This window comes from Pteropus medius, unplaced genomic scaffold (assembly GCF_902729225.1).
Source record: "Pteropus medius unplaced genomic scaffold, Ma_sr-lr_union100, whole genome shotgun sequence".
Taxonomy (NCBI): domain Eukaryota; kingdom Metazoa; phylum Chordata; class Mammalia; order Chiroptera; family Pteropodidae; genus Pteropus; species Pteropus medius.
Window position 1 is genome coordinate 2,915,223 of NW_024352786.1, and position 25,814 is coordinate 2,941,036.

Consider the following 25,814-nt stretch of genomic DNA (forward strand, 5'->3'; position numbering starts at 1 on the left):
ACTTTGATTAAATATAGTCACAGGAAAGTTGCCATTTAAATTTTTTGTTAAACTAATACATAGAAAAAACAACCAACTTTAGGCCACTTGGAAATCAATTTTACTTTAATGTAATTTATCTTGACTATAAATCTTGATAAAATCTACAGTTGTCTTAAATACAAGTGCTTGATTAATTAAAGGGAATAAAATGAGAGTCACATATAAATGTGTGGACATGAGTTCTGCATTCATTTTATAGATTCTTCATATTGAAAAAGGTAGCAAATGACAGGAGAAAGAGGGAATATCAACCTGAATTAAGTGTCTGCTGTGTAAAAGGCAGGGTGCTAGGCATTAGAACCACAGAATTTCAATTCCAAAGGTCCTTCCTTAAATCTCTACAATATTCAGCAAACAAAACCTAATAAAGTTAAAGAGATGTGTCTAAGATCACACCTACATAGAGCAAGAACTGGAATACAAATCACTGATGTCTAAGACCCCACGCTTTCCTGTCAGCCATGGGACTTGGACCACATAACACGTGCACGTGACACTGTGCTCTTGGTCTTCCTAGTTTCTGATTCAGTCATCAGATATTCTGTCTGTATCTCTAGATTTATTATTCATGACCACAGAATTGACATTCTTGTTATCGATCTATTTGAACAACTTAGTACTAAAGTAAGAGGTCTGTGGCATGCCCCTCAAACCCTCCATTTAGATGGACATCATTCTCTTCATCAGCATGTGGTCAACCAATATTAATACAATTTATGACTAGTTCATTTTTCTTTACTTGATTTATAAGGATATCACAAGACTATCAATTTTTTTTTTTCTGATATCAGGCAATCCATGTTATTTCTACAACAGAAACTTTCAATAAATAACCTTTGATGAATGAATTAAAATTGACTTGATCTGATATAACTATTCTCTTTATTTTTGTTCTCTATCTAGCCTCAATTTATTTTTCTTATAGATGAATTTGATAATTATAATCATTTAAAATATTAACTATATTTTATGTCCAACTCATACATCTATTAATTAATATAATTTATTTTTCATCTTGCTAATCACGGGACTTCTAGTGTTTATGTTCTAGGTAGTTATTCCAAGATGCCAGTAGACTCACACACATATTTGGGGATTTATTTTGTCATTGCCAAGAATTTTAATATCATTTATAAGAAAATGTCACTACTTTTTTTTCACCCAAATTGCTGAGAAATTTGTCTTAATTTTGAGAATACTTGGAGAAATGTATAGCAAATTTTCTCTGTTTCCAAAGTGAATGAGTTCTAAATTATGGCTCTATGAATATAGTTATAGGTAATATTCTAACTTAAGTAAGCATTACAAGGGCTTACGAGCTAATATCTGTGGTTTTCTTGCTTCTAGATCCTTAGGGAGACAGAATGATTTTGGAATGACTGAAAAAAAATCAAAGCGCACATTTGATTTATTTTACCAAAACATCGTACTTATGCGATCTTTTAGTACTCTCTTCTTATTTCCTTCTTATACTGTGTTTGGTTTTAATCCGACAAAGTATAATAGCAGTAAGACAAAGGATTCATGAAATTTTAGGTTCTGATCATATCTATCATTCTTGAATAGATTTTAAAACTACAAATGTACTTTAAATCAATCATACAGTAGTATATACAAATTTCCTGAAGATCTTTGACAAGAATATTAACCAATTACCACACACACAAGGCTTTGAGGATTGTATGATATTAATTAATATTTTATATTGTGCTACTATCTGAAGATATTCTTATTTAGAGAGTAGGATTTTTAAGTTAACCGTGTTGTTATATTAAAGGCACATTATTTTCAATATTCATATTTAAGAAGACATATTTATTTATTCATATTTAAGTAGACATATTTAAAATCAATGGGTATGTAACAAACAGGATTTTAAAACCCAGAACATTTACTATAAATTAAAATATATCTTTGATTTGTTATAAAACACCAAAATTCTTTGAAATTATAAAATACATTATATAAGAATTAATTAATATGCTTGCTAACATCTTTTTGAAAGACTAATTCTATATATGTGACTCAAATGTTGGACAATCCTACAGATTTTCTCCTAGAGTTTAGTAAACTGGAGCAATAGTTTTAATACTGATTTTTAGGTTGAATACTCCAATTTAAATGATAAAATATTTCTTGAGGTATTATCTTATTTCTCAAAACTAATATTTAGTCTTTCTTTTTAACTGGTGCTGGCTAGAACCACTGATATTAATTTCAAATGACATATATACTTACGCAGGACATATGTAAAGATCAAGCAGGGGTGTTTAATCCTAATTTATCTGAAAGTTTCATGGTAGTTTAATTTTTAGACATGCTACATCCTATATAACTTAGACATGTAATTTACTTCTACCAGCTGTTTTTCAAAAAAATTTAATCTACAAATTTTGAAATTAAGCACAATTCCTAAAGATGGTAGGAGAAAGAAATGGAAGCGATGTTTCTCAATAGCTGGAAAGATCTTAGTGACTTGACTAAAATTTCTTAAGTTTTTATTTACTTTTGTTCATGTGTATTTGGGGGCTCAATCAACATTCACTATTCTTTTATTACTAGAAGGCTGTCTCAGAATGATTTATGGAGCTGTTTTTCCCAACAGTCAATGAATTTGTACTATTTTAACCAATACTCTGTTACTTACCTCTGAAGTCCAATTTGTAATATCAAAGATGAATTCTCTAGGAGATAGAATTTAATTAAATGGCCCATCTAGGATAGGATTTATATCTGACCTAAGTAGTCATATTCAAATATGAATATAGCATGATTACTAGAAATAACTAATTCCAAACCATATCAGACAATATTTTAATTTAGATAAGAAAAATCAATTAAGAGAAGAGCTAGCTATATTTTGAAGTTAAAATTTTGGACCAATAAGTGTTACTTCCAAGATTCTTATGGTCATACCAATAAGTGACTGTGGAATAAATCCAAGGACAAGGTGGTTTATTATAAGTCCATGATGTGAATGTCATTTTCTATTATTTCAGCCCAGAATACAATCTGAGAGAAAGACATACAGACTGGAAATTTTAAATGTCTTACTTTTTAAAATTATTCTAGCAGGGTCACACTCTTGGTTTGAATTAATATTTATACATTGAAATTGTAGAGTAATAAAATCAAAGGGAAATATTTATGCCTAACTCTCATCAGCTATATGGGGCAAAGGCAGAAATATTCCCTCTTGCTTTTGTTCCCTCTGGGACTCAACTCAAAAACAAAACAAAACAAAACCAAAAACAAAACAAAAACTAAAAACACTCAGATTAAATTTTTATTTGTTGCCAGAAAAAATATTACATATAGATGAAGAAAAAAGAACCATAATCTACAATTACTGAACTGAATTTGGGAGTGAACAGGAAAAAAACATATTAAGAAAAAGATGCCTAAACTGATAAAAAAGAGACAAAAGACAGGAAATAAAGTGGGTAATATAAAGACAGAAATTATTCTGAAGTCCATAGAACATTAATCATTTAATATGATCATGCCTTAAATATAGCGATAATATCCCCCCAAAAGAGTATCCTGTAATATAAGCAAGGTATTTCAAAATGAGGGTTGAAATTGAAAAAGAGAAAGAGAAACTGTTCATTTAAGATGACCATGTTATTGAAGTTCTCTTAGTTTTAGGATTCTTTTTTTAGGTGCTAAAGGCATAGTTTGGTTGTTTGTGCACATCATTTTTAAGTTTTTTTTTTAAGAGAAATAAAATTATTTGTATTACAGGCTGAAATAAGTAAATTGACATGAAAGAGATCATGTTCATTTTTTGTTTTCAAATACTAGACATCATGATAAATTGTTAACCAAACGTAAGTCTTGTCTACCATTATTTGTCAATAACAGAGGAAACATTAATATTAAAAGAAGTCCTTTTTCTACATTAGATTTTTAAAACCTGGTAGATTATTGTTAAGTGAGTGTTTGTAGGTAAGTGGTTTTAAAATTGTCGAATGTTTTAAGAGAATTGTCCATGTGGTTGGTAGTAGTTCTACATAAATAAATGAACCATAGATGGAATAAATCATTGGCATAATTAAGATGACTCTCTTATCCTTAGATAAACCTCTCTAATTTTAAGTACACATCAATTGGAGAGAGGAAGATGGAATAGATGAATAAGATTTCTTTTAACCCTACAAATTTATCAAAAAATCTCTCACTGAGTCACATAATGGTAGTCAGAAAAAATCTTAATTAAAAAAAATTCTAGTAAGATGTCAATAAAATAATTTTAGAGGCTTTCTAAATGTAAATGTTCAGAAACAGGCTTTAAGATGTCCCCCAATAAGTAGTGGAAGAGTACTAACGAAACTCTCATTTTTTAATCAGACACGCATGATGGCTGTTCAGAAACCAGATTGGGGATGGGAGGAGGGAGGCATAAATAAATGGATTTTATGAAGTTAAAGCACATACCATTCTTGGAATAAAGGAAGCTTCTGGAAGGTTATAGAGTACATCAGAGGCATTGTGTTCAATAAAGGGTAAAGATAGCTAGAACTGCAGAAATATAACTGGGACTCCATTTAAATTTCAGGTTTCTGGTAGAGTAATTGAGAATACTCTGCAAACTAATGAAAAGTCTTTCTGTAAGGGACTATTCTATCACAGACTGATATTGCATATGGTCAGTGCCATATAGAAAACAAAAAGAAAGTAAAAGATAAAATTGATGGAAAGAAAGAAAATGAGACAAAAAAATAGAAGCAAAACATCAAATCACATCATATTAAAATGACATAAGTAGTTTTTTCCCCTCTGATGTGCCATAATTTACACAAAGGCTAGGTAAATTATATGAAACAGTACCTTTCTTTTAGACTTTAGCTGCTCATGATACTTGTCACAGGTATCTCCTGGGATCTCTCCTCCCCAAAGAGTGATTCCAACGATGGTATATGTGATGCCCATGATGAGCAATGGAAAACAGTACACCAGTATAATGACAATAATATGGTAACTGCAAGAAATAAGAAAAACACATGCTGAAGAGCATATTGGAATGAAATAATGGGACTTTGAATTCATTCCATTTTAAATCATAATTGAAAATGTGAAAGAACATTTCCACATCTCCTTTAAGCTTCATTTCACCACAAATCCATCAGAATATCATACTATTGTTATCTACAGTTATCCAAATGTTACCAGCTAATCTCCGTCAATTTTTACACACAAACACCATAGCTGAGCGCAGTGCTCATTTAAACTTCACATGTCCCCTTGCCTAGAGGTTCAGGCTGAATGCCTTTCCCCTACCTGGTAATTGTTGAGCTAAGCTAATTAAATGTATCATCAGAGAAAAAGAGATATGACAGAAAACTAATCAACTGCCGTATTTTCTCCTATGTAAAACTATTCTATATATCTCTGCAACATCAGTCACATTTGAAATAAACTGTTTTTCATCCAAATGAAAAAAATGTTACCAGATACTGTGAGCTACATTGGATCCACAAGCTATTTGACAATGATTTTAAGAATCAGATAAAGACATTTACATACATTTTTTCAAAGTCATGATACATTTGATTCCATTATTAATTTGGTAAATAACATACAGACTAAATTATAGGATTTCATAGCTCTCAATCAAAATTATAAGGATGCACTGAGGGAGGAATAAGAGGGCAAGCGGTAACAGAACAGCCCAATTAGAATTTCTATAAACTTTTGTGTGGCTTCCACTGTCTTAGGAAGGCTTTAAAGTAATTAAAAAGTTTGATATGCTAGTCTTCTTAATATTCATATCTTTTTTTTATAGAGGGAACTTTAAGCCTTCTTGCTTTCCCATTTCTTGATAGCTTATTAAATATTGACTTAAAGTCAATGGTGAAGTGATTTAGTCAACAAATAGTTTAATTTTATTACTTTGATTAGTTTTATTTTGCTATACAATTAAGACTTATTAATAATAATAGATAATAGATAGAATACAGTTTTCCTTCAATAAGTACTTCCAAATGTTCTTTAAAGATCTGAACTCTAGGTAGAGCAGAGTTTGATAAAATGGCTGCTTAATAGATGACCATTATATTTGTTATTTTTAAAGGGAAAATTGGTCACTAAATAATAATTATATTGAAATAAAATTTAAGTGATCAGACTAAAAAGCAAAATGAAAACATTTGCATATTTTTTTTCCATTTGCTTTTCTTCAAGTGGGTCCAAAATATGAAATGCTAAATTCTATCATACAGCATTCCTATTTCCTTTCCAACCTAGTGTTTAAGTTTCTTTAATGCTGAAACAAAAGAACACAACCAAGAACCTACCAGGACTCCCCTTCCCTTCAGTCAGGTTTCTTAAAAGAGCAATCAATACCTTTGGGCTTCAGTTCTACCCTTTCTTACTCATTTCTCAATCAGTAACAACCTTGCATTGCTTTCATCTCTAGTGAGCTTACCATCACCTCCAGGAAACTCTCCAGAGCAACCCTATATAGAAGTCATTACATTTTTCCAATTAGAAACCTTTGCAACTTATAATAACTTATTGACCATGTACTATATTACAGTATTTTTATGTGTCTCTTTTCCCAAGTAAAATGTGAGCCCTTGAGGACAATTTGCTTAATTGTTGCTCCCAGCCTACAGTTCCTTAAGTGTTCAATAAATTGAATTGAAAATTATAATTGAGAATTAACTTACGTGAAATGTTGCTTGGGACCTTCTGGCCATTGCACATAGCAAAGAGTACGGCCTGGCATGACTTTGGTTTTGGAGTAAAGACACTGAGGGAAGGCAAGTAGAAATGCTAGAATCCAAATACTTCCAATGACAATCTTAGTGGCTGTGGCAGACAGTCTGGGTTTCAAGGGATCAATAATGGCCATATACCTATATAAAAACAAATAAAACCATTTTGTCCATCTCTTGCTAGCGAAATTTAATAAGGAGTTTCAAAGGTGTTTCAATGGCCAGGGTTATCTCTCTTCTGGTAAACAAGTTGATGAGGATTTTGCCTGCATAGAGGCAGCATAGAATGATAATTTATGGTATAGTCTTAAGAATCAAGTGAATTGAGATTCAAATCCTATTCTGTCACTTATTTAACCTCAGCTTCATTACTTTAAAATAGAAATAAGAACATCCACTTCTTAGGGGTGAAGTTAAGAGCAATAGAAATAATGTAAATGAAATAATGTAATGTGCCTCACACATTATCAGAATTTATAAATGTTTGTTGAATGCAATTGGAAAGGTGAGTAATAAATACTTAAAAATATGAATTCCATACCTCAAGACTTCCATTTTTTTCTTCTGTATGTTTAACTTAAAAAAAATATTAGAGATAATATGGATAATATCTACATGATTAACAATGATGAGAAAACCATAAGAAGAATATCATCAATATTTTCATCTCAAAACATCAAGAGACAAGTTTAAGATTCAGATACAGGTGAAGAAATCAAGTGTGGTTGAGGCTATGCCTTTCTGTTACCTCCAAAACTGAATTCATTCTGCATCATGAAAATCTTCATAATCTACATAATTATATGTAATATAATTGCAATAAAAATATATTTGAGGCTCTAAAATACACAGTTCCATATAATTTCTAGAGTGCAACTTTTGGGGAATTTTAAACTCTCTTAATATGGTAACAAAAGTCAAGCTTTATTTCCCTGGTAAGATAGATGGTAACAATATATCTGAGAAAATCAAATTTCAGTTTTAATTGGGCTAATAAGGTTAATTGCCAAATTCTGGCAAATAAAATACAACCAATAAATTATATTTTTGCATTTCTATCAATAAAACACATTATTTAAATTGTTTTGCTTTTACTATTGGTCATTTTGTATTTCTCAAATGTATTTTCATTTATGCAAAATTTTCAAAGGCAGCATTCATCAAAGAATATTACCTAAGCCATAAACATTTTAAACGTAAGAATAAATATTTCAAATTAAGGATAATTCATTAATTTGTTTATTTCTTTGTGTTTTTGTAATTAGGCAGAATTCAATCTTCAGTAGATATATTGAATTTATCTATATACTATTCATAATATTAACTTCAGTTGTAATTTACTTAAAGAAAATATTCCTAGTTTATTATGTATGACAGTTAATAGGTAAAAGTGAATGTTGCATATAAAAACTAATTATAAAAACAGTATCTTGGTTTAAGAAAATAAAGTGAGCCATAGAAGAATGTAAAAGGCATATGTTTGAAATTGAAAAGTATTTAACATTCACCTCTCATGTTTATGTTGTTGAAGATAACAGTAGTAACATTTATTGATTGCTAACTGTGACTAGGCAATTTATTGCGTACATTATGTATATTTAATATCCAGAATAATCCAATCGATCAATTAACATTATCTCTATTTTGCAGAAAAGAAAACTGAGGCTTAAAGAAATTAAGTAAATTGTTCAAAATGACCCAGATGGTAGGAGCTGGAATTCTAACCCAGTTCTGCTAATCTTCAAAGTCCATATAGATAGAGATTTGGCTTTGAATATAACCATTTATGTAAGGAATTATGGAAGAGAAGAAAAATATATAACATAAATGCTTTTCAAAGAATCAGAAGTTGAATTTTGCCTTATGAATACAAAAGCATCTATGTGCTGTATAAAAGATAAATTAAACATGTAACGGCAATAATTGTAGTTGGGCATTTCTCTTTCCACTGCTGCTGGTTATAACTCACCATAGTATTTCTCATTGTATTGAATTGTTTTTTGGGTGTTTCCAGAGTTCAACTATAGCACTTATCAACAGATTTTGTTTCACTGAACTGAATGTTTCTCAAATTCTATTATAACCTTTTGCTTTTTTGCTTGCTCTAGAACTTCTGAATGCAATTTGGATATTTAGAGAGTTGATTTTTTTGAGACTAAAAACAGAAGTTGAGTGATATGAGCAGAGTTAGAGTCCTATACAGCTACTGCAGCACTGATAATTCAAAATAAACTGCAAATTTCTTATTGATTTTTTTAGCCTTGAAATCTAATGATAGAGAAATTATTTCCTGACAGGTAGAATATTATATGGAAACAGTTTATGTTATAGCTAACACTTTAGTAAAAGTAAAAATTTTGAAACTGCAAGCTGATATTTTTGTCATTTCTTATCTGATCTACTACTTATTCATTCAGCCAAACAGTTTTTTGAATGCCTACTGTGATATTTCAGATGGTAGAGACAACAACGATGAAAAATGGCCTTCACAGAGCTCGCAGTCTAGTGAAGCAGATAGATACTAATCAAATAATCTCACCAATAAATGTTAAATTACAATATGATAAATGTTACAAAGGCAAGATATATGGTCATACAAATGCATTTACTGGGAAAATGTGTTTAGATTGTGAATCAGTCTTCCCTAATAATAGCCATTCTGGGTTGAAAGTTGGAAGGGTGACTAGGCAAGGTGGCAGAGGGGTGAGGGTTGCAAAGATTTCTAGGAGAACAAACAACATGTGGAAAACTCCTGTATTAATTGTGGGTTTTTTATGGGTTGAATTGTGTCTCCCTAAAAAAGATATATTGAAGTCCTAACTCCCAATGTCATGGAATGTGAGCTTATTTGGAAATACAGATAATCAAGTTAAAATGAGGTCATTAGGGTGAGCCCTAATCGAATGACTGGTACAAAGAGAAATTTGAAAGCAGAGAGAAACACGTGGGGAATGCCATACAGACATGGAGGATTAAATGATGCATCTACAAACCGGGGAATGCCAAAGACTGCCAGCAAATAACCAGAAGCTCGGAAGAAGAAACAAGGATTTTCCTATAGGTTTCAGAGGCAGTGTGGCCATTGCTAACATCTTGATTTCAGACTTCTAGCTTCCAGAACTGTGAGACAGATTTCTGTTGTTTTAAGTCACTGTGGTAGTTTGTTACAGCAGCCCTAGGAAAGCAATATGATAAGTAAGTGGTGGGAGAAGCATTGTACATGTGAGCAATTAAAGATTCTATAACTGAAACAGAGAAAGTAAAGGGAAAGTGATCTGAGACAAAGTTGTAGTGCAGTTTTCAGATTTTTGGCTTATGAAAAGTAATTGAAGTGATTCAATCAAGGAAAGAAAATAATGAGATTTTAGTCTGGGGAACAGGCCTGGAAGAAGGAAAATGTGGAAGTATGGAAGTAAGTTACCTGGCTTTTGTTTTGGTTGCCACTGGAGATTGAATTATAGTGATAGTTTGAGGAATATAAAAAAACTATATATAGAAATATTGAGGAAAAGGAGAGCCGGTTGGCCAAAGATGTAGGTAGAATTGCCAGGCACTGCTGCAGGCCATTTTGGAATTGGTAATTAAGAATTCATTGTGGCATTAATATTTCCTTTTCTGAGATTCTCTCCAGCAGTAATCATTTGCTCAATAGCAGGCATGAAGAAAATTGATCCTAAGACTCACCCAGATAAACATCCCCTGGACCTGGAGAAGAAATGATCAAATCTGAGATATAAACTCACTCAAATGATTGTCAGTATTTTATTTTCCCTTTAAAGATATATGTATCTTTGATGTGATTACATTTGCTTTTCTTAAATTTTTGCCTGAGCTTTTTAACTACTATTCTTTCCTCACCAAACAAATTATCAAATGTATTAGTCTCCTGAGTACGATAATTTCATAAGTAACAGTTAAGATTTGATCCTTTACTGTACAAATTAACCTATCACCTAAACAAGTATTAAAGTCATGTTTTGTTATCTTTTATAGAGGCTGAAATTCTTAGAAACATCCATTGGAAATGCATATTTTTAACATTTTTACCAGTTTTCCTTTCCACTTTAATATTAGATTATTTTACCACTTACTTTTTTTTCTGATATAATGATGGGTATCTTTTCTCTGTATTTTGATGTCTTTAGCACAGTAGAATTTTTGATGTAAGTAAGCCTTTCTTATTTTGTAATTGTTTTTGATATCTGGTGTAATTCTTTCTTTTGAAGCATGTTTATTAAGCTCAGTTTCTAGATCATTACATGCTTCTACAAGTTTTAAATTTTTGGACTGAAGACAGAATGAATTCTTCAGATATTTACTTGATTAATTAACCATACAAAGAATATTTGCCTGAAACGATATGGATTTTACTGTTTTCCAATTTGCTTATGGCCACAGCAGTCAGTGTTTTAGTCTGTAAACCCCAAATATAAAATGCTGTCTGGCTATTGTCTGTGCAAAATAAAGATTAGTTGCAATAGTTGCTATTGGCCCATAAAATTTCAACTGCTGACCTTTGGTGCTAAAGCATTTTCAATTTTGACAAATCACTAGAAATATAATCATTTTTTAAATTGTACTTTTTTAGGCAAAATTTATTGTGTGCTTTTTCATAAATGTTTTAAATGAACTTAATAATGAGTCCATTAATTAATTATAAATATTATCTCAGTGAATTTTGAAATGAATGAGCATTTATGAAAAGAAACCTACGTTCAAATGCAGTACACATATAATAGGAATTTCTAAATAAACCCACATTTATATGCATGTACACATATAATAGGAACTTGTTCAATTGCTCAATTTTTTTGATCTATGTAAATAAAATTTATACACTGGAATTTAAGGAAATTATATTAAAAATAAAGTATCAGAATAGTGAAAGTATTTGACTTTCATTGTCTATGCATTCAATTTAAATTTAGCAATTAGGAAATGGAAACAAAAAAAAGTAGAATAGCAATACTCCTATCAGACAAAATAGACTTTAAGGTAAAGGCTGTAACAAGAGACAAAGATCCAGCAATCTCATTTCTGGATATTTAGTTGAAGAATCCTAAAATACTAATTTGAAAAGACATATGCATCCCTATGTTTATTGCAGCATTCTTTTCTTTCCTTTTTTTTTAAAGTGTTATTTTCAATAACAAGATACCTAAGTGGGCTAAGTGTCCCTCAATAGATGAATGAATAAAGAATATGCAGTACATATATACAGTGGAATATTACTCAGCCATAAAAATGAAATCTTGACATTTAGAATAACATAATGAAACTAGATGTTATAATGCTAAGTGAAATAAGTCAGACAGAGAAAGATGAATACCATATGATTTTACTTATTTGTGGAATCTAAAAACAAACAAACAAGTAATGATAAAGTCATAGATACAGAGAACATTTTGATGGTTGCCTAATGGAAAATGGGTTGGGGGGATGGGTGAAAAAGGGGAAAGTATTAAGATGTGCAAATTGCCAGTTATAAAAAACATTCATGAGTATGTAGAGTACAGCAGATGGAATATAATCAATAATATTATAGTAACTATGTTTTGTGTCAGTCAGATAGGTACTAGACTTATTGGGGTGATCTCTTTGTAAGTTATATAAATGTCTAATCACTATGTTATAGACCGGGAGCTAATATAATAATATATGTCAACTGTAATTGAAAAATAAAAATATATTTAAAGAGATATATTTAGCAATTAAATTTATCTATTCATTTATTTATTTATTGAATATTGACTTTATTTTCAACTGTTTTTTGACTGCCAACTATTTTCCAGGGTTATGCTACACTCTTTGGCTATATTGATGAAAAAAATAGATATGGTTCCTATTCTTGTGGAGTTCAAAATCTAATGCAGAGAAAATATATTATTAAAATAGTCAGAAAACATGTAAGAACTTATTACCTAAATGGCTCTTGGGACAACATTGCCTCTTCGATATTAGGTTAAACTTTCCTTGGAGCTTTAGTGTAATGGCCTGTGTGAGTTCAGCACCCTTTCCCATGATTTCTAAAAATTCCTACCTGACTTGTGTGGTGCACTCTGTTTCCATTCTTGAATCTGTATAAAATGTATTTATCTCACCCAGTGTGAATCTGGATGCAAAATTATACTGTCGTTTCCACAAGAAATCCAATTACAAAAAGCATTTCAGATTTCAAAATTTATTGTATTTGCAAGTTTAAGGGAGAGGAGAATGCACCATCATTCTTCATCCTGATGTTTTCAGTCTTGACTTTCTTCTCTTCTCACATTATAGTCTGCCATTTTTTAAAACTACATTACCATATGTAATCCTGTCACAATCTCTTTAGATGTTTAGCCTGTTCCCCAGTTTTTCATTAGGCTAATCTGTCCAGCCCAATCATTTGAGAATTCTGCTGAATAAAATTGTCCACTGTGATGTTATGAAGACATGTACTAGTAATTATAAGCATGAAATAGAAAATTTGACCTAATCTGAGGAATAGGTTGAAATAATGGTAGAGATATTAGATGTAGCCTCCCCCAAGGAAACAGTATCAGATTAGAAGGATAAACGGGAATGAATTAGGAATGAAGATGGGATTAGAGGAGAAAGTGGAAGAGCAAGTCCTGATGTTGGAGAAAGCATGAAGTATTTGAAGCACCAACGAAGGCCAGCTTTTCTACAACATGGAGGAGAGGGAAAAGCAGAGATATCAGATGAGCTGGAAATTTGGTAGTAAGCATGACTTCACATATAAAATATATTCAATATAAATTTAGATTTTTTTTAACAATAAATGTAATAATTCCTAATACTTGTTAAATGTTTACTATATACTAGACATTATTCTAAGAGCTTCATATATAAATTATGTAATCTTAAATTCTAATTATTTATAGTAATTATAAAATGAATTATATAAAAATGCTACCTCATTGGTGAACATTGCATAAAACAGTTTTTCCTTAAAACTTCAGACACAGATTTAAGTGATTTTCTATATGACAATATAAAATTTATTGTTAAAAATTAGTTTCTGCTACTTATGCTATCTTTGATTAATAACTTACAAATCAGAACATAATAGATTATCTTATTCTAAAGTTCTACAACTGGAAAACTTCTACACGTCCTTTAACTTCCACTCAGATTATAGAATGTTCTTGTGGATTCTTTCTCTTCTCTTCGTCCAAAGCTAGTTTTTACCTTTTACATGCTCTAACAGCATTATGTTCTTACTTTGATTTTAGCTCATGGAGATACTGATTTATTTTTCTCTGTGTTTTGTACCACCTAACAAAGTGTGTAGAGTAGTCACCTTGATTTTTAGATAGTGACTGCAAATAGTTGTTGAATATTTGGAGAGATGAATGAGTAAATAATTATTTACAAATGAGAACTTCAGCATGTATGCAATTTTTAAAGGAATAGTTTTCTTAACTTTGCTAAATAAAAATAATAAACATAATGTAGAGTATGATTATGAGATTAAATGACATTAAATAACACGACATGTACAAGAACTTTAATAATGTCATCTTAAACTATGTTGAATAAAAAGAAATTAACACTTGAGACCAAAACAAGCAAACAAACAAAACATAACAGCTATGGGGTAAGCTTTAGACAAAAACAAACAAAAATATAACTTGGTTCTTAGGTACTCGTGATTGGTATGGAAAAAAAAATTCATTCCAAAAATCCGATGTGAGGATTAAAAAAACTTTTTTTGATATAGTCCCTAGCTCTTTAATAGAAACCTATTCCACCAGGGTAGTATAGTATAGTTATTTCTCTAATTCTCTCCTTTTAAAATAATTTCCTTTGTGGAAAGTAATGAGATATTCTATGCAATTTCTATAAGCGCAACTGGTTCTTAGTGATTCAGTGATTAAATATAAACATTCAATGTTACACTTGGAATCTCTGTAAATTTGGGGGGTGCAGTAGGAATTAATTCCCTTCAACTTTGTCTAATATAGACCTACACCATATCAAACTCCTTTTGAAGTAAACAGAGGCATGTGGTAGTTCCATTATATTATCCTTAAACTCACAGAGGTGTTGGTATCCATCAAGCAGTAAGATTTCCAAATCTTTGGGTATTTAAGTCCTTACGACGTAAATGTTCATTTAACTGTGCAAATGGAAGAAAACGAACAATAGATAATCTCTAAACTTGGAAAATAAAGATGGGAAATATAGGCTTTTTCATATCTGATTTTTCTTTTTACTTATATATTCATGATATCTTATTGACATATTTTTAATTTAAGTACAAATTATTCAATGACAAGAAAACAATTTAAAAATTGCCTCCAGTTATTCATTCAGTCATACAATGAATATGTATATATGCAGTCATTATCCTAGATATTATGAATATAGTAGTAAACAAAACAGTAATAAATCTTATGAAGAAAAATAAAACAGCAGATAAAAAAATGACGTGGCTGTTTTAGACAGTAATTAGTTCATATGTGAGATACACTGAGAAATGAAAAGGTAGCTATTCATTTCCTTGTGAGAGTTGCTTCTCTCTCTTTTTACAACACACCAACAAAGGTAAGATAATGTTATTTTAATAGTCTTTCTTCTTTGTGAGCCATAACTTCCAAGTCTTTCTGAGCAACTATATGCCAACAAGTTAGAAAATGTAAAATTGAAGAATTCATAAAAAGAATCAAACAACCGAAATGACTCAAGAATAAAAGAAAATCCAAATATATATAACAAGATATAAATTAATAATTAAAAATATTCCCACAAAAAAAATCAGGTCAAGATTGTTTTACTGAAAAATTTATCTAAACAATATTACTAATCCTTCACAAATTCTCCCAGTAGAAGAGGGAACACTTCTCATCTCATTATGTAAGTTTAGTATTACTATGATATCAAAGCCAAAGGGGGTCAAATGGTACAAATTTCTAATTATAAAATAAATAAGTCCTGGGGCTATAATGTACAACCTGATGACTATAGCTAATAAAACTGTATTGCAGTTTTGAAAGTTGCTAAGAGAGTAGATCTTAACAGTTTTTGTCACAAGAAAAAAATTTTGTAACTCTGTATAGTGACAGATGTTAACTAGATATATTGTGGTGATCATTTTCCAGTATATACAAATATCAAATCATTATGTTGTAAACCTGAAACTAATATAATACTACATGTCATTATAACTCACTTTAAAAAAAGCCAAAGATACCATAAGGAAAGAAAATTACAGACAAATATCATTCACAAGTATAGATATAAAAATCCTAAACAAAATGTTATCAAACGAAAATTTCAGAAACATACCCAAAATATTACCCATAATGAAAAAGTGGGATTTATTTCAGAAATTCAAAGTTAATTTAAAAATCAATAAATGTTATATATCATAGTAATAGAATAAAGAACAAAGACCACATGATCATATCAACAGAGGCAGAAAAGCATTTGATAAAATTCAATATCTTTTCATAATAAAAACTCTCCATGCACTAGGAATAGAAAGAAATTTTCTCAACTTAATGAAGTGTATTTACAAAAAATCTACAATTAACCTCATAATTAATTGTTAAAGATCTAATTCTTCCCCCTATAATCTGGAACAAGGCAAAGACACCCAATTTTATTACTCCCATTCAAAATTGTACTGAAGGTTCTAGACAGGGTAATCAATCAAGCAAAAAAAAAAAAAAAAAAAGGTAAAAGCATCAGATTGAACAGGAAGAAGTAATATTGTCTTTACCAGCAGATGAGATGACCTTCCATATTGAAAATTCTAGGGAACCCACAAAACCCAAAACCAATTAGAATTAATAAATAAGGTCAAGGTCACAGGAGGATACAATTTCAATCAATTGCATTTGTATATGCTAGCTATTAACAATCTGAAAATGAACTTTAAAAAGTCCATCCAGTAGCACCAAAAAGAATAAATACTTAAATAAATTTAATAAAAAATGAGACTTGCACATTGAAAATTATAAAGCATTACTGAAAGAAATTAAAGATCTCAATAAATGGAGAGATGACCCATGTCTATGAGTTGGAAAACTCAATATCATTAAGCTGACAATACTTTTCAAATAGATTGAAAGAGTCAACACAATTCTTAAAAAAGTTCCTATTCTAATTCCAGAATTTAAAAACAAATCTTAAAAGTAATTTGGAAATACAATTATCCTAGAACAGTCAAAACAATTTTTAAAAATAAGAACAAAGATGAAGAACTTACACTCTACATTTCAAAACTTATTACCACACTACAGTGATCAAGATAGTATTGTAATGAGCATAATATTGTAATAACTATGTATGGTATAGATGGGTACTAAACTCATCAGGATGATCACTTCTTAAGTTGTATAAATGTCAAATCACAATGTTGTACACCTGAAGCTAATATAATATTGTATGCCAACTGTAATTAAAAAACAAAAATTAAATGATAGTGTAGTACTGGCTTAAAAATAGACATACAGATCAATGAAACAGAAATATTAAGGGTCTGGAAATATACACATTTATGTTTAATTGATTTTTGATAAAGGTGCCAAGGCAATTCAATGGGGGAAAACTGCAGTCTTTTCAACAAACAGCACTGTGCAATTGGATATCTACATGATCTATATGTCTATTTTTATTCCAGTACTATACCATCTTTTTATTTTTTATTTTGATTATAGATGACATCAATATTATAAATGAATTATACTGTTATCTTGTAACATACACAACAGTCATTTCCAAATAGGTCATATATAAATGTCAGGTCTAAAAGTATGAAACTATGAGAAAAAAACAAACAAACGTAGAACTAAACTTTTACAACCTTGGGGGGAGCTAATGTTTTTTTAACAATTGACCACAAAAGCACAAACAGTAAGGGAAAAAAATGATATATAGTATTTCATCAATATTTAAAATTTTACTCTTCAAATACCCAATGAAAAAAGTGAAGACAATCACAGGGAGAAAATACTTGCAAACATGTCTAATAAAGGACTTATGTCCAAAACATGCAAAGTCTTGCAGTTTAATAAGACATATAATCCAATTTGAAAACAAAACGATTGAAGTCTATACAGAAGACTACACACTGTATGATTTCATTTATATCAAATTTCAGAAAAGTTAAATCTATAGTGGGAGAAAATAGTATACTGATTGTCTAGGGCTGGGTGTGGAAAAGGAGTGACTACAATTGAAAGTGAGATTTTTTTTGGGGGGGAGTGGTAATAGATATGTTTTAAAATTAGATTGTGTTGATGGTTACATAACTAAAAAATTCCTAAATTCATTGACTCATATACTTAAAATGTGTGGTATATAGTGGTATATAGATCATAACTCAGTAAGTATTTTAAAATTTTAACAGTAAGAAAACGAACAATCCAACTTAAAAAAAGACAAATAGCTTGGAGAACACTTCACCAAGGAAGAAATATTAATGACAAGCACATGAAAGATGTCCAGCATAATAATCCACTAGTGAAATGTGAATTAAAATCACAATGAGATAGAATGACACACACATTAGAATAGCTAAAATAAAAACAAAAATACTGACAATATCAGTTGCTGGTGAGGATCTAAAATGAGTGGAAGTCTCATACACTGTTAATTGCTCAAAAATAAAAATGCCCTAAAAAGGTAAATAAACAAATTTCATACATCCATACAATGGAATACTCCAGCAATAAAAGAGAACAAACTTTTGATACATTCAACAATTTAGATAAATTTCAGAGATGTTATAAGTGAATGAAAGTAGCCAGTCTCAAAGTTTACATATTGTATGATTGCATGATTATACTAATATGATATTTTTTCAAAATACCAGAATACAGTGGTGGAATATTTTAGGTCAGGGAGAGGGTGTGCCTACAAAGGTATAGTCTGAAGGAGTTTCTTTGTGGTGATAAAACTGTTTTGTATCCTGATTGTGGTGGCTGTCATATAAATCTATCCATGCATTAAAAATCCTAGATCTGTACATCAATTAAAATTAGCTTTACTGTTTGTTAATTTAAAAATAAAGTGAAGTTATATAATTAGAATTTACATTTTCACAAATCACAAAATGAAATTATATAGAAAATCTGAAAGACTAGATAAAATGACTCCTGGAACTAATAAGCCATTATAGCAATGTTGCAGGACATAAGATTAATGTACAAAAGTCAATCACTGTCCTATATATCATAAAGAAACATGTGGAATTTGGAATTAACTAGGAAAACTCAATATTGTTGAGATGCCAGTTCTCAATTTGATATATAGATTCAAGGCAATCCCACTCAAAATTTAGCAAGTTGTTTTGTGGATATCAACAAGCCGATTTTATAATGAAGAGGCAAAATTTATAACGAAGAGGCAAAAGATCCACAATAGCCAACACAGTATTGAAGAAAAACATTTTGAAGGACTGACACTACCCAACAACAAGATTTTCTATGAAGCTATAATAATAAAGACAGTAGTATTGGTGAAAGAATATACAAATAGATCAATGAAATAAAATAGAAAGCCCAGACACAGACCCATATAATAGAGTCAATTGATCTTCAATAAAGGAGCAAAAGCAGTACAATGGAGTAAAAATAGTATTTTCAACAAATGGTGGTAGACATCCACATGCAAAAAAAAAAAACCAAGAATCTAGATACGGACCTACTTTTCTCAAAAATATTAACTCAAATAGATTAAAAACCTAAATGTAAAAAACAAAACTATAAAACTTCTAGAATATAACGTATAAGAAAACCTACATGACCCTGGGTATGGTGATGTTTTTCTAGATATAACATCAAAGACACAATCCATGAAAAAAAAAATTGATAAGCTGGAATTAATTTTATCTAAAAACTTCTGCTTCGTAAAAGGCAGAATCAGGAGAATGAGAAGGCATGTCACAGACTGGGAGAAAATATTTGCAAAAGAACATGTCTGATAAAGGATCATATTCAAAATATAGAAAACTCTTAAAACTCTAAATTAAGAAAACAAACAACTCAATTAAAAAGTGAGGCAATGACCTTAAGGGCCACCTCACCACCTTAACAGCCACCTCACCAAAGAAAGTATACAAATGGCAAATAAGCATATAAAAAGACGCTCCACATGATGTATCATCAGGGAAATGAAAATTAAAACAACAAGGAGATACCACTACACACCTATTAGAATAGCTAAATCCACAGTACTGGCAACACCAAATGCTGGAGAGAAACGAGAAACAAGAACTCTCATGAATTCCTAGTGGAAATGAAAAATGATACAGACATTTTGGAAGACAATTTAACCACTTCTTACAAAAGTAAACATATTCATATCGTATGATCCAGCAATTGTGCTCCATGGTATTTACCCAATGGCATTAAAAACTTATATTCCCTTTTTATTTCTTCATTACACTTTCATCTTTGCTGACAAGTTCCTCTTTTAATTAGCCATTCTGTCATTTGAGTTTATCACTGAAAGTCAATGAGGCAATGTGACTATGTGCTTTGCTGTCTGAGCATGAACAGATGATCAGTGACCAATCAGTAACAGATTTTGAAAAAGAGAATATGATTAATCACTGAATATGAAGTACATCTGTTATTTGTGTAGTGAATCATGGACTCAAGGGTTGATAGCTAATTTTCTACTTTATGCAAGTATTCACAGTTACTATGACATGGTTATAAAAATTTTAGCCATGCTGTTGAGGGGACTGGTGTTATATGTCTTAGTAACTAAAATTTGTGCAAAGTGAGAAGTGTGTATATAGAATTGGTAATCTGTTTTTGCAAATATATGACATACGGCTAACCCTTGAACAACTTGGGTCAGGGCACTGACCACTCTCACAGTAAAAACTGGCAAATCTGTTTATAACTTAACGTGGCCCTCCCCATAAGTGGATTCCCAACCATGGATCAAAAATACAGTTAAACCTTGAAAACCGTGGGTTTGGACTGCGTGGATCCACTTAAAAATAGATTTTTAAAAAATTATTAAATTATAGTTGGTATACAAATGTTGAATCATTATGTTGTACACTGATGTAAGTTTCCAGTGTACAACACAATGATTCAACATTTATATACCTTATGATGTGATAACCACAATGAGTCTACTAACCATCTACCACCGTGCAAAGTTATTATGATATTGACTATGTTCCCTGTGTTGTACACATATCTTGTGGCTTATTTGTTTTATAACTAGAAGTCTATTTCCCTTGACCTTTTCACCCATCCCTCCAATCTCCTCCCCTCAGGCAACCATCAGTTTATTCTCTGTATCTGTGAGTCTGTTTTGGTTTTGTTTTGTTTCTTATTTATTTATTTATTTTTAGATTCCACATATAAATGAAATAACTCAGTATTTGCCTTTTTCTGTTTGACTTATTTCACTTAGCATAAAAACAGATTTTAAAAATTTGTATGTAAATGGAACTGCACAACATAAACCTGTGTTGTTCAAAGGTCAACTGTGTGTATGTGTCTGTGTGTGTGTTTAATCTTTAGCATATGCATTCTACTTGTGAGCTGCTAAAACCTTAAAACTGGTATCCTTTCAGATGTTTCTAAGGAGACTTGTTTCTTTCTTGTTCCTTACAGATATTCATCTGCAATGGTTCTATAATTGAATGGGGATTGCCAGTAATTTTTTGTACAGAAAAAATTTAATCTATTATTTTTAAAAAGTAATATTGGATCACACTATTTTTTCTTTGATTCTGAAATACTACAGCCCTCTGCATGAAATTTAGATTATGTACATCATTGTTGAAGAAATATTAAAAAAATTTTGATATAAGGAGTAAAACATTTTAAGTTAATGAAGACATGATGTATAGTTGAAAAAGTTTTGAATTTATTTTACACCATATAGTTAGCTTTTTGGAAAAAACTACCTCCATATATCTATTCAACTAGAAAGTATAAAAATCAGTACACATGGTACTGTGACATCTTTTAAATTCAGTAAGTTATTTACCTGAATTGTGATTAATAATACTTATTCAAAATAAACACTCAATTTTGTGAGCATTTTGATTTCTTCAAAATTGTTTCTTATGCTAATTTGAAAATGTTCAAACTTTTTTCTTTATGGATTTAGCTTAATATGGATATTATCTGTTATTTATTCTTTCAGCTGAGACACAGGTCTAGGCTTGTTCTCATGGAACTAACAACCTAGTAGGACAGACAGACAAAAAAACAAACAATAAACATTACAGATGAGCTAATTATATGGTATTTTAGAAGGTGATACATGTGATAAAGAAAAAATAAAGCAATTTAAAATAGAACAGTCAGGGGTTAGAAGTAATGCAGGCCTCATGGAAGAAGAATGTTTCACACAGAGTGTAAGATCCTGAGGTGGAAACATGCCTAGGATACTGATGAAATAGAGGAGACCAGTGATGGTGGAACAGAGTGGTGGAGTGGAGAGTAGGGGTAATTAAAGTCAGAGAGTAATAAATGACTGGTTACTATAAATTTTTGTAGACCATTGTAAGGGCTTTGATTTTTATCCTGAAAACACTGTGGAGCCATCGGAGGATTTGTAGAAGGGATATATGCTCTGAGTCATTATTAACAGGATTACTGCGGTTGTTGCATTGAGAATGAACTAAAGGATACAAGAGTAGGAGCAGGGGAACCATTTAGGTGAGGAAGGATGATGACTTGGACAAGGGAGATAGCAGGAGGCACCTTAAGAAGTCATTAGAGTCTACATATATGTTCAAAGTGGAGGTGATTAGACCTGATGAAGGATTGTATATGAGGTATGAAAGAAGAGGAGTCAAGAATACTTCCAAGAGTTTTGACCGGAGGCTCAGATTTTGACCTCAGAAAACTGCAGGAGGAGTAAGTTTTGGAGGAATGTCAGGAACTCAGTTTGGGATGTATAAAGTCTGAGATGCGTAACAGATTTCCAAAGGGTGAAGTCATGTAGGTTGTTGGATTTAGGACTCTGGAATACAGCTGAGGGGTTCAAGCTAGAGATATTAATTACAGTATCATTAGGGTATGGGCCAATTTACTTTGTTTATACCATTGTTCTCCTTATCTATACAATGTTTAGTACTTAAAAGGAACTCAATAATATCTGTTGAGTGAGAGACTACAAATATAGGAAGTCATTTGCTGGTAAATGTTTAACCACAGACACTCAGGAAAAAAAAATAAAGCTAATTTTTAGTGTTTGCAGATTTGTAGATGTAACTACTCCTATCATAATTTCAGGCTACCAAAGTAACATCACTGTATACAAAGCTGGGAAGAAATATGCACAATTGATTTCCTCTAGCCAGTAATAAACCAGCTTTAGAATACAATTTAGCCCACTATTTCTTAGTTATATAATCATATACATATTTTCCTTATATGCATAAGAGAATTTTAAGTAACCTTGATACTTGGGCAGATGTGAAGTAAAAAAAAAAAAACTCATAAATAATGATGTAAGCTCAAAATAAGGAATTTAAGTGAATATTTAAAGATATGTCACATACTAAACTAAATAGTAGAAATACTGAGCTATTTCTCCGTACTTTTAGGCAGGTTTCTAAATTTCTCCACACAGGTGAAATATCTTTATACAATTCCTGGAAAAGATTTTACAGCTTACGAAATAATCTATTATAATGCTAACAGTACTCTCTTGTCAGAGTTGTCTTCATAATTTCTAATGCAGCCCACAAAATGCGTTTAAAATGTTGCCATTAAACATCTACCACAAAAATATCTATATAAATTTTAATCTAGTTTTCTCTTTTGGAGTCCAAACTGTTTGGCATATACCTCAGAGTCATTATTGGTTCTTTAAAAGGTATCTATTTAACAAATCAACATTTAAAAAAATTATTGTAGTAGAATATACATAAGATTTACCATTTTAAATATTTTAAGTGTACAGTTCAATGGTATTAAGTAAATACACATTGTTGTGCAACCATCACCACCATCTACCTCCAGAACTTTAATCAATTAATAAATTATTGTTTCATGTAAAAGGAATGCATTTTGTTGTAGGTAGTTATAAAAAGAAAAGTATAAAAGAAAATAAAATTACCTAAAGTCTAACCATTCAGAGCATATCAAATCTATATCTACCTTATTGTACATATAGATATATATCTATATGTACATATAGATATATATCTATATGTACAATATCAGACTGTTAAATCCATGGTCTAAACATTCCTCTGGTGTTAGAGATTCAGACTGACTGTGTCTAATGAAGTGGTGGGGCTGCACACCCTAGTTGTCTATTTTGCAACATTTATTTAATTTACCAGTGAGCAAGTTTCAATAAAAATTATTATGCTCAGAGCCATGAGGCATAGGGAAGAAGAGGTATAAACAATTCATCATTCTAGACAGATGGTTTAGAGCTGAGCCCTGGGGAAAGAGTTTCAAGTAGAAGATAAAAGAAAACTGGTCATTAAGAAATGTTTAATGGAGCAAAGATCAGGAACAAGATCATTCTTCCAAATCTATTTGGAACAAATAAACATCACAAAAATTTCTAGCAGAAGGCAAAGTTTGTAACTTATGAGTTTTGCAGATTTGGATGCAACATGCCCAAAACAACCTGAAGAAGCAGGTGGCTTCTTCCTCTGGAGGAACTGTCATGCTCTGTGCCAAGTCTTGACATTGTTTTTTCTTCCTTCCTTCCTTCCTTCCTTCCATCTCTCTCTCTCTCTCTCTCTCCATTAGAGGAAATTATTCATCAAATATTCTTAAATATAAATATGAAATTTAATGTAAGAAAAATGCTATGTCAAACATGCACTAAGAGAATCTATGAAGGAACATTTCATTTAAATCAGGAGACTCAAGTAAAGTTTCCCTGTGAAAGTGACATTTGAGTTGCTATCTGAAAGAGGACTACATTTGACTAATGAGTAATTGGCAGAAGGGAATTGGAGACAGAAGGAAAACTGTATACTCAAAGGCTTAGTGGCAAAAAGATAGCATCATATATTCAAGGACTTGAGAGAGAATTAGAGTAGTTGGAACAAAGTTTAAGCCAGTTGAGTTAAGGCATTAAATGAAGTTGGGCAGGGATCAGGATAAAAAAAGTCATTATTGTCTGGATTAAGAATAGTCTTCTTATAAGAATGAGAAAATATTGTAGGATTCCAAATAGGGGTGCAGAAACATGTTCCTAGATATGTTTTGAAGGCATCATTCTTTGTATCAAAATATTAGGGTGGGTTAAGACTGGATGTGGGGAAACCAATTGGAAGGCCATTGTAATAGGCCAGGAAAGATATAAGAGAAGCTTGGACAAGGAAAGTGGGGTAGACACAGAAAGACGGTAATAGATTTTGGAGCTGTTTGAACAACTGGATGGATATTTGTACTGTTTATTGATAAGGGGAACTCTGGAAGAGGAAAAGTTTTGGAAGTAAAATAATGATTTTGGTGGTGTTTAAGGAGATTTTCAGACATCCAAGTGGAAATGTCAAATAGGTAATTGAACATATGTGGCCAGAGTAAAAGAAGGTTTAGATATAGGATTTTAAATTGGTGAGCCATTTACTTTTTGAGTTTTAATTCAAATATATGTATTATCTGATAAAAAATTAAAGTAAAAATGGTTTAGGGTAAGATGAATCTCTATATTCTCATTTCAAATAAAGTCCAAGATTTATAAGTTTTCAATAAATGTTTAATAAGCTAGTGTGTGGAATTAAACATGACATAATGTAAACATTAGTAATTAAAAGAAATATGTCTGACTTTATGCATGTGTATAATATAGTGTGCATAAATATGATATATCATACATATATATGATACATCACAAAAATCAAGAAGAGTATTGAAATGTGAACATGAAAATTATAGGTTTGTAAAATTTGAGGAGTAGGATAATTATGAATAAATGTAACTTTATAATATTTATGTTTTTGGATATTTTTACACTGTGCATGTGTGTCCCTTACAATAAATGAGAGAGAAAAAATACATTCAAATGAAAGACTGGTATAGAGGATGGTTCAGAATCAGAGAACGGAGACTAGAATGAGAATAATTTAGAGAGTTTTTGCCACATATT

General features: G+C 30.8%; 1 protein-coding gene across 1 annotated transcript in view; it reads right to left on the reverse strand.

Moving 5' to 3' along the window:
* Positions 1-25,814, reverse strand: part of TACR3 (tachykinin receptor 3) — a 56,546-nt gene that overhangs the window by 24,361 nt on the left and 6,371 nt on the right. The window contains exons 2-3 of the mRNA XM_039848748.1: positions 6,714-6,902; positions 4,873-5,023 (exon numbers count right to left, since the gene is read on the reverse strand). Of these exons, the coding sequence (XP_039704682.1) occupies positions 4,873-5,023; positions 6,714-6,902 (340 nt within the window). The remainder of the gene's footprint in view (positions 1-4,872; positions 5,024-6,713; positions 6,903-25,814) is intronic.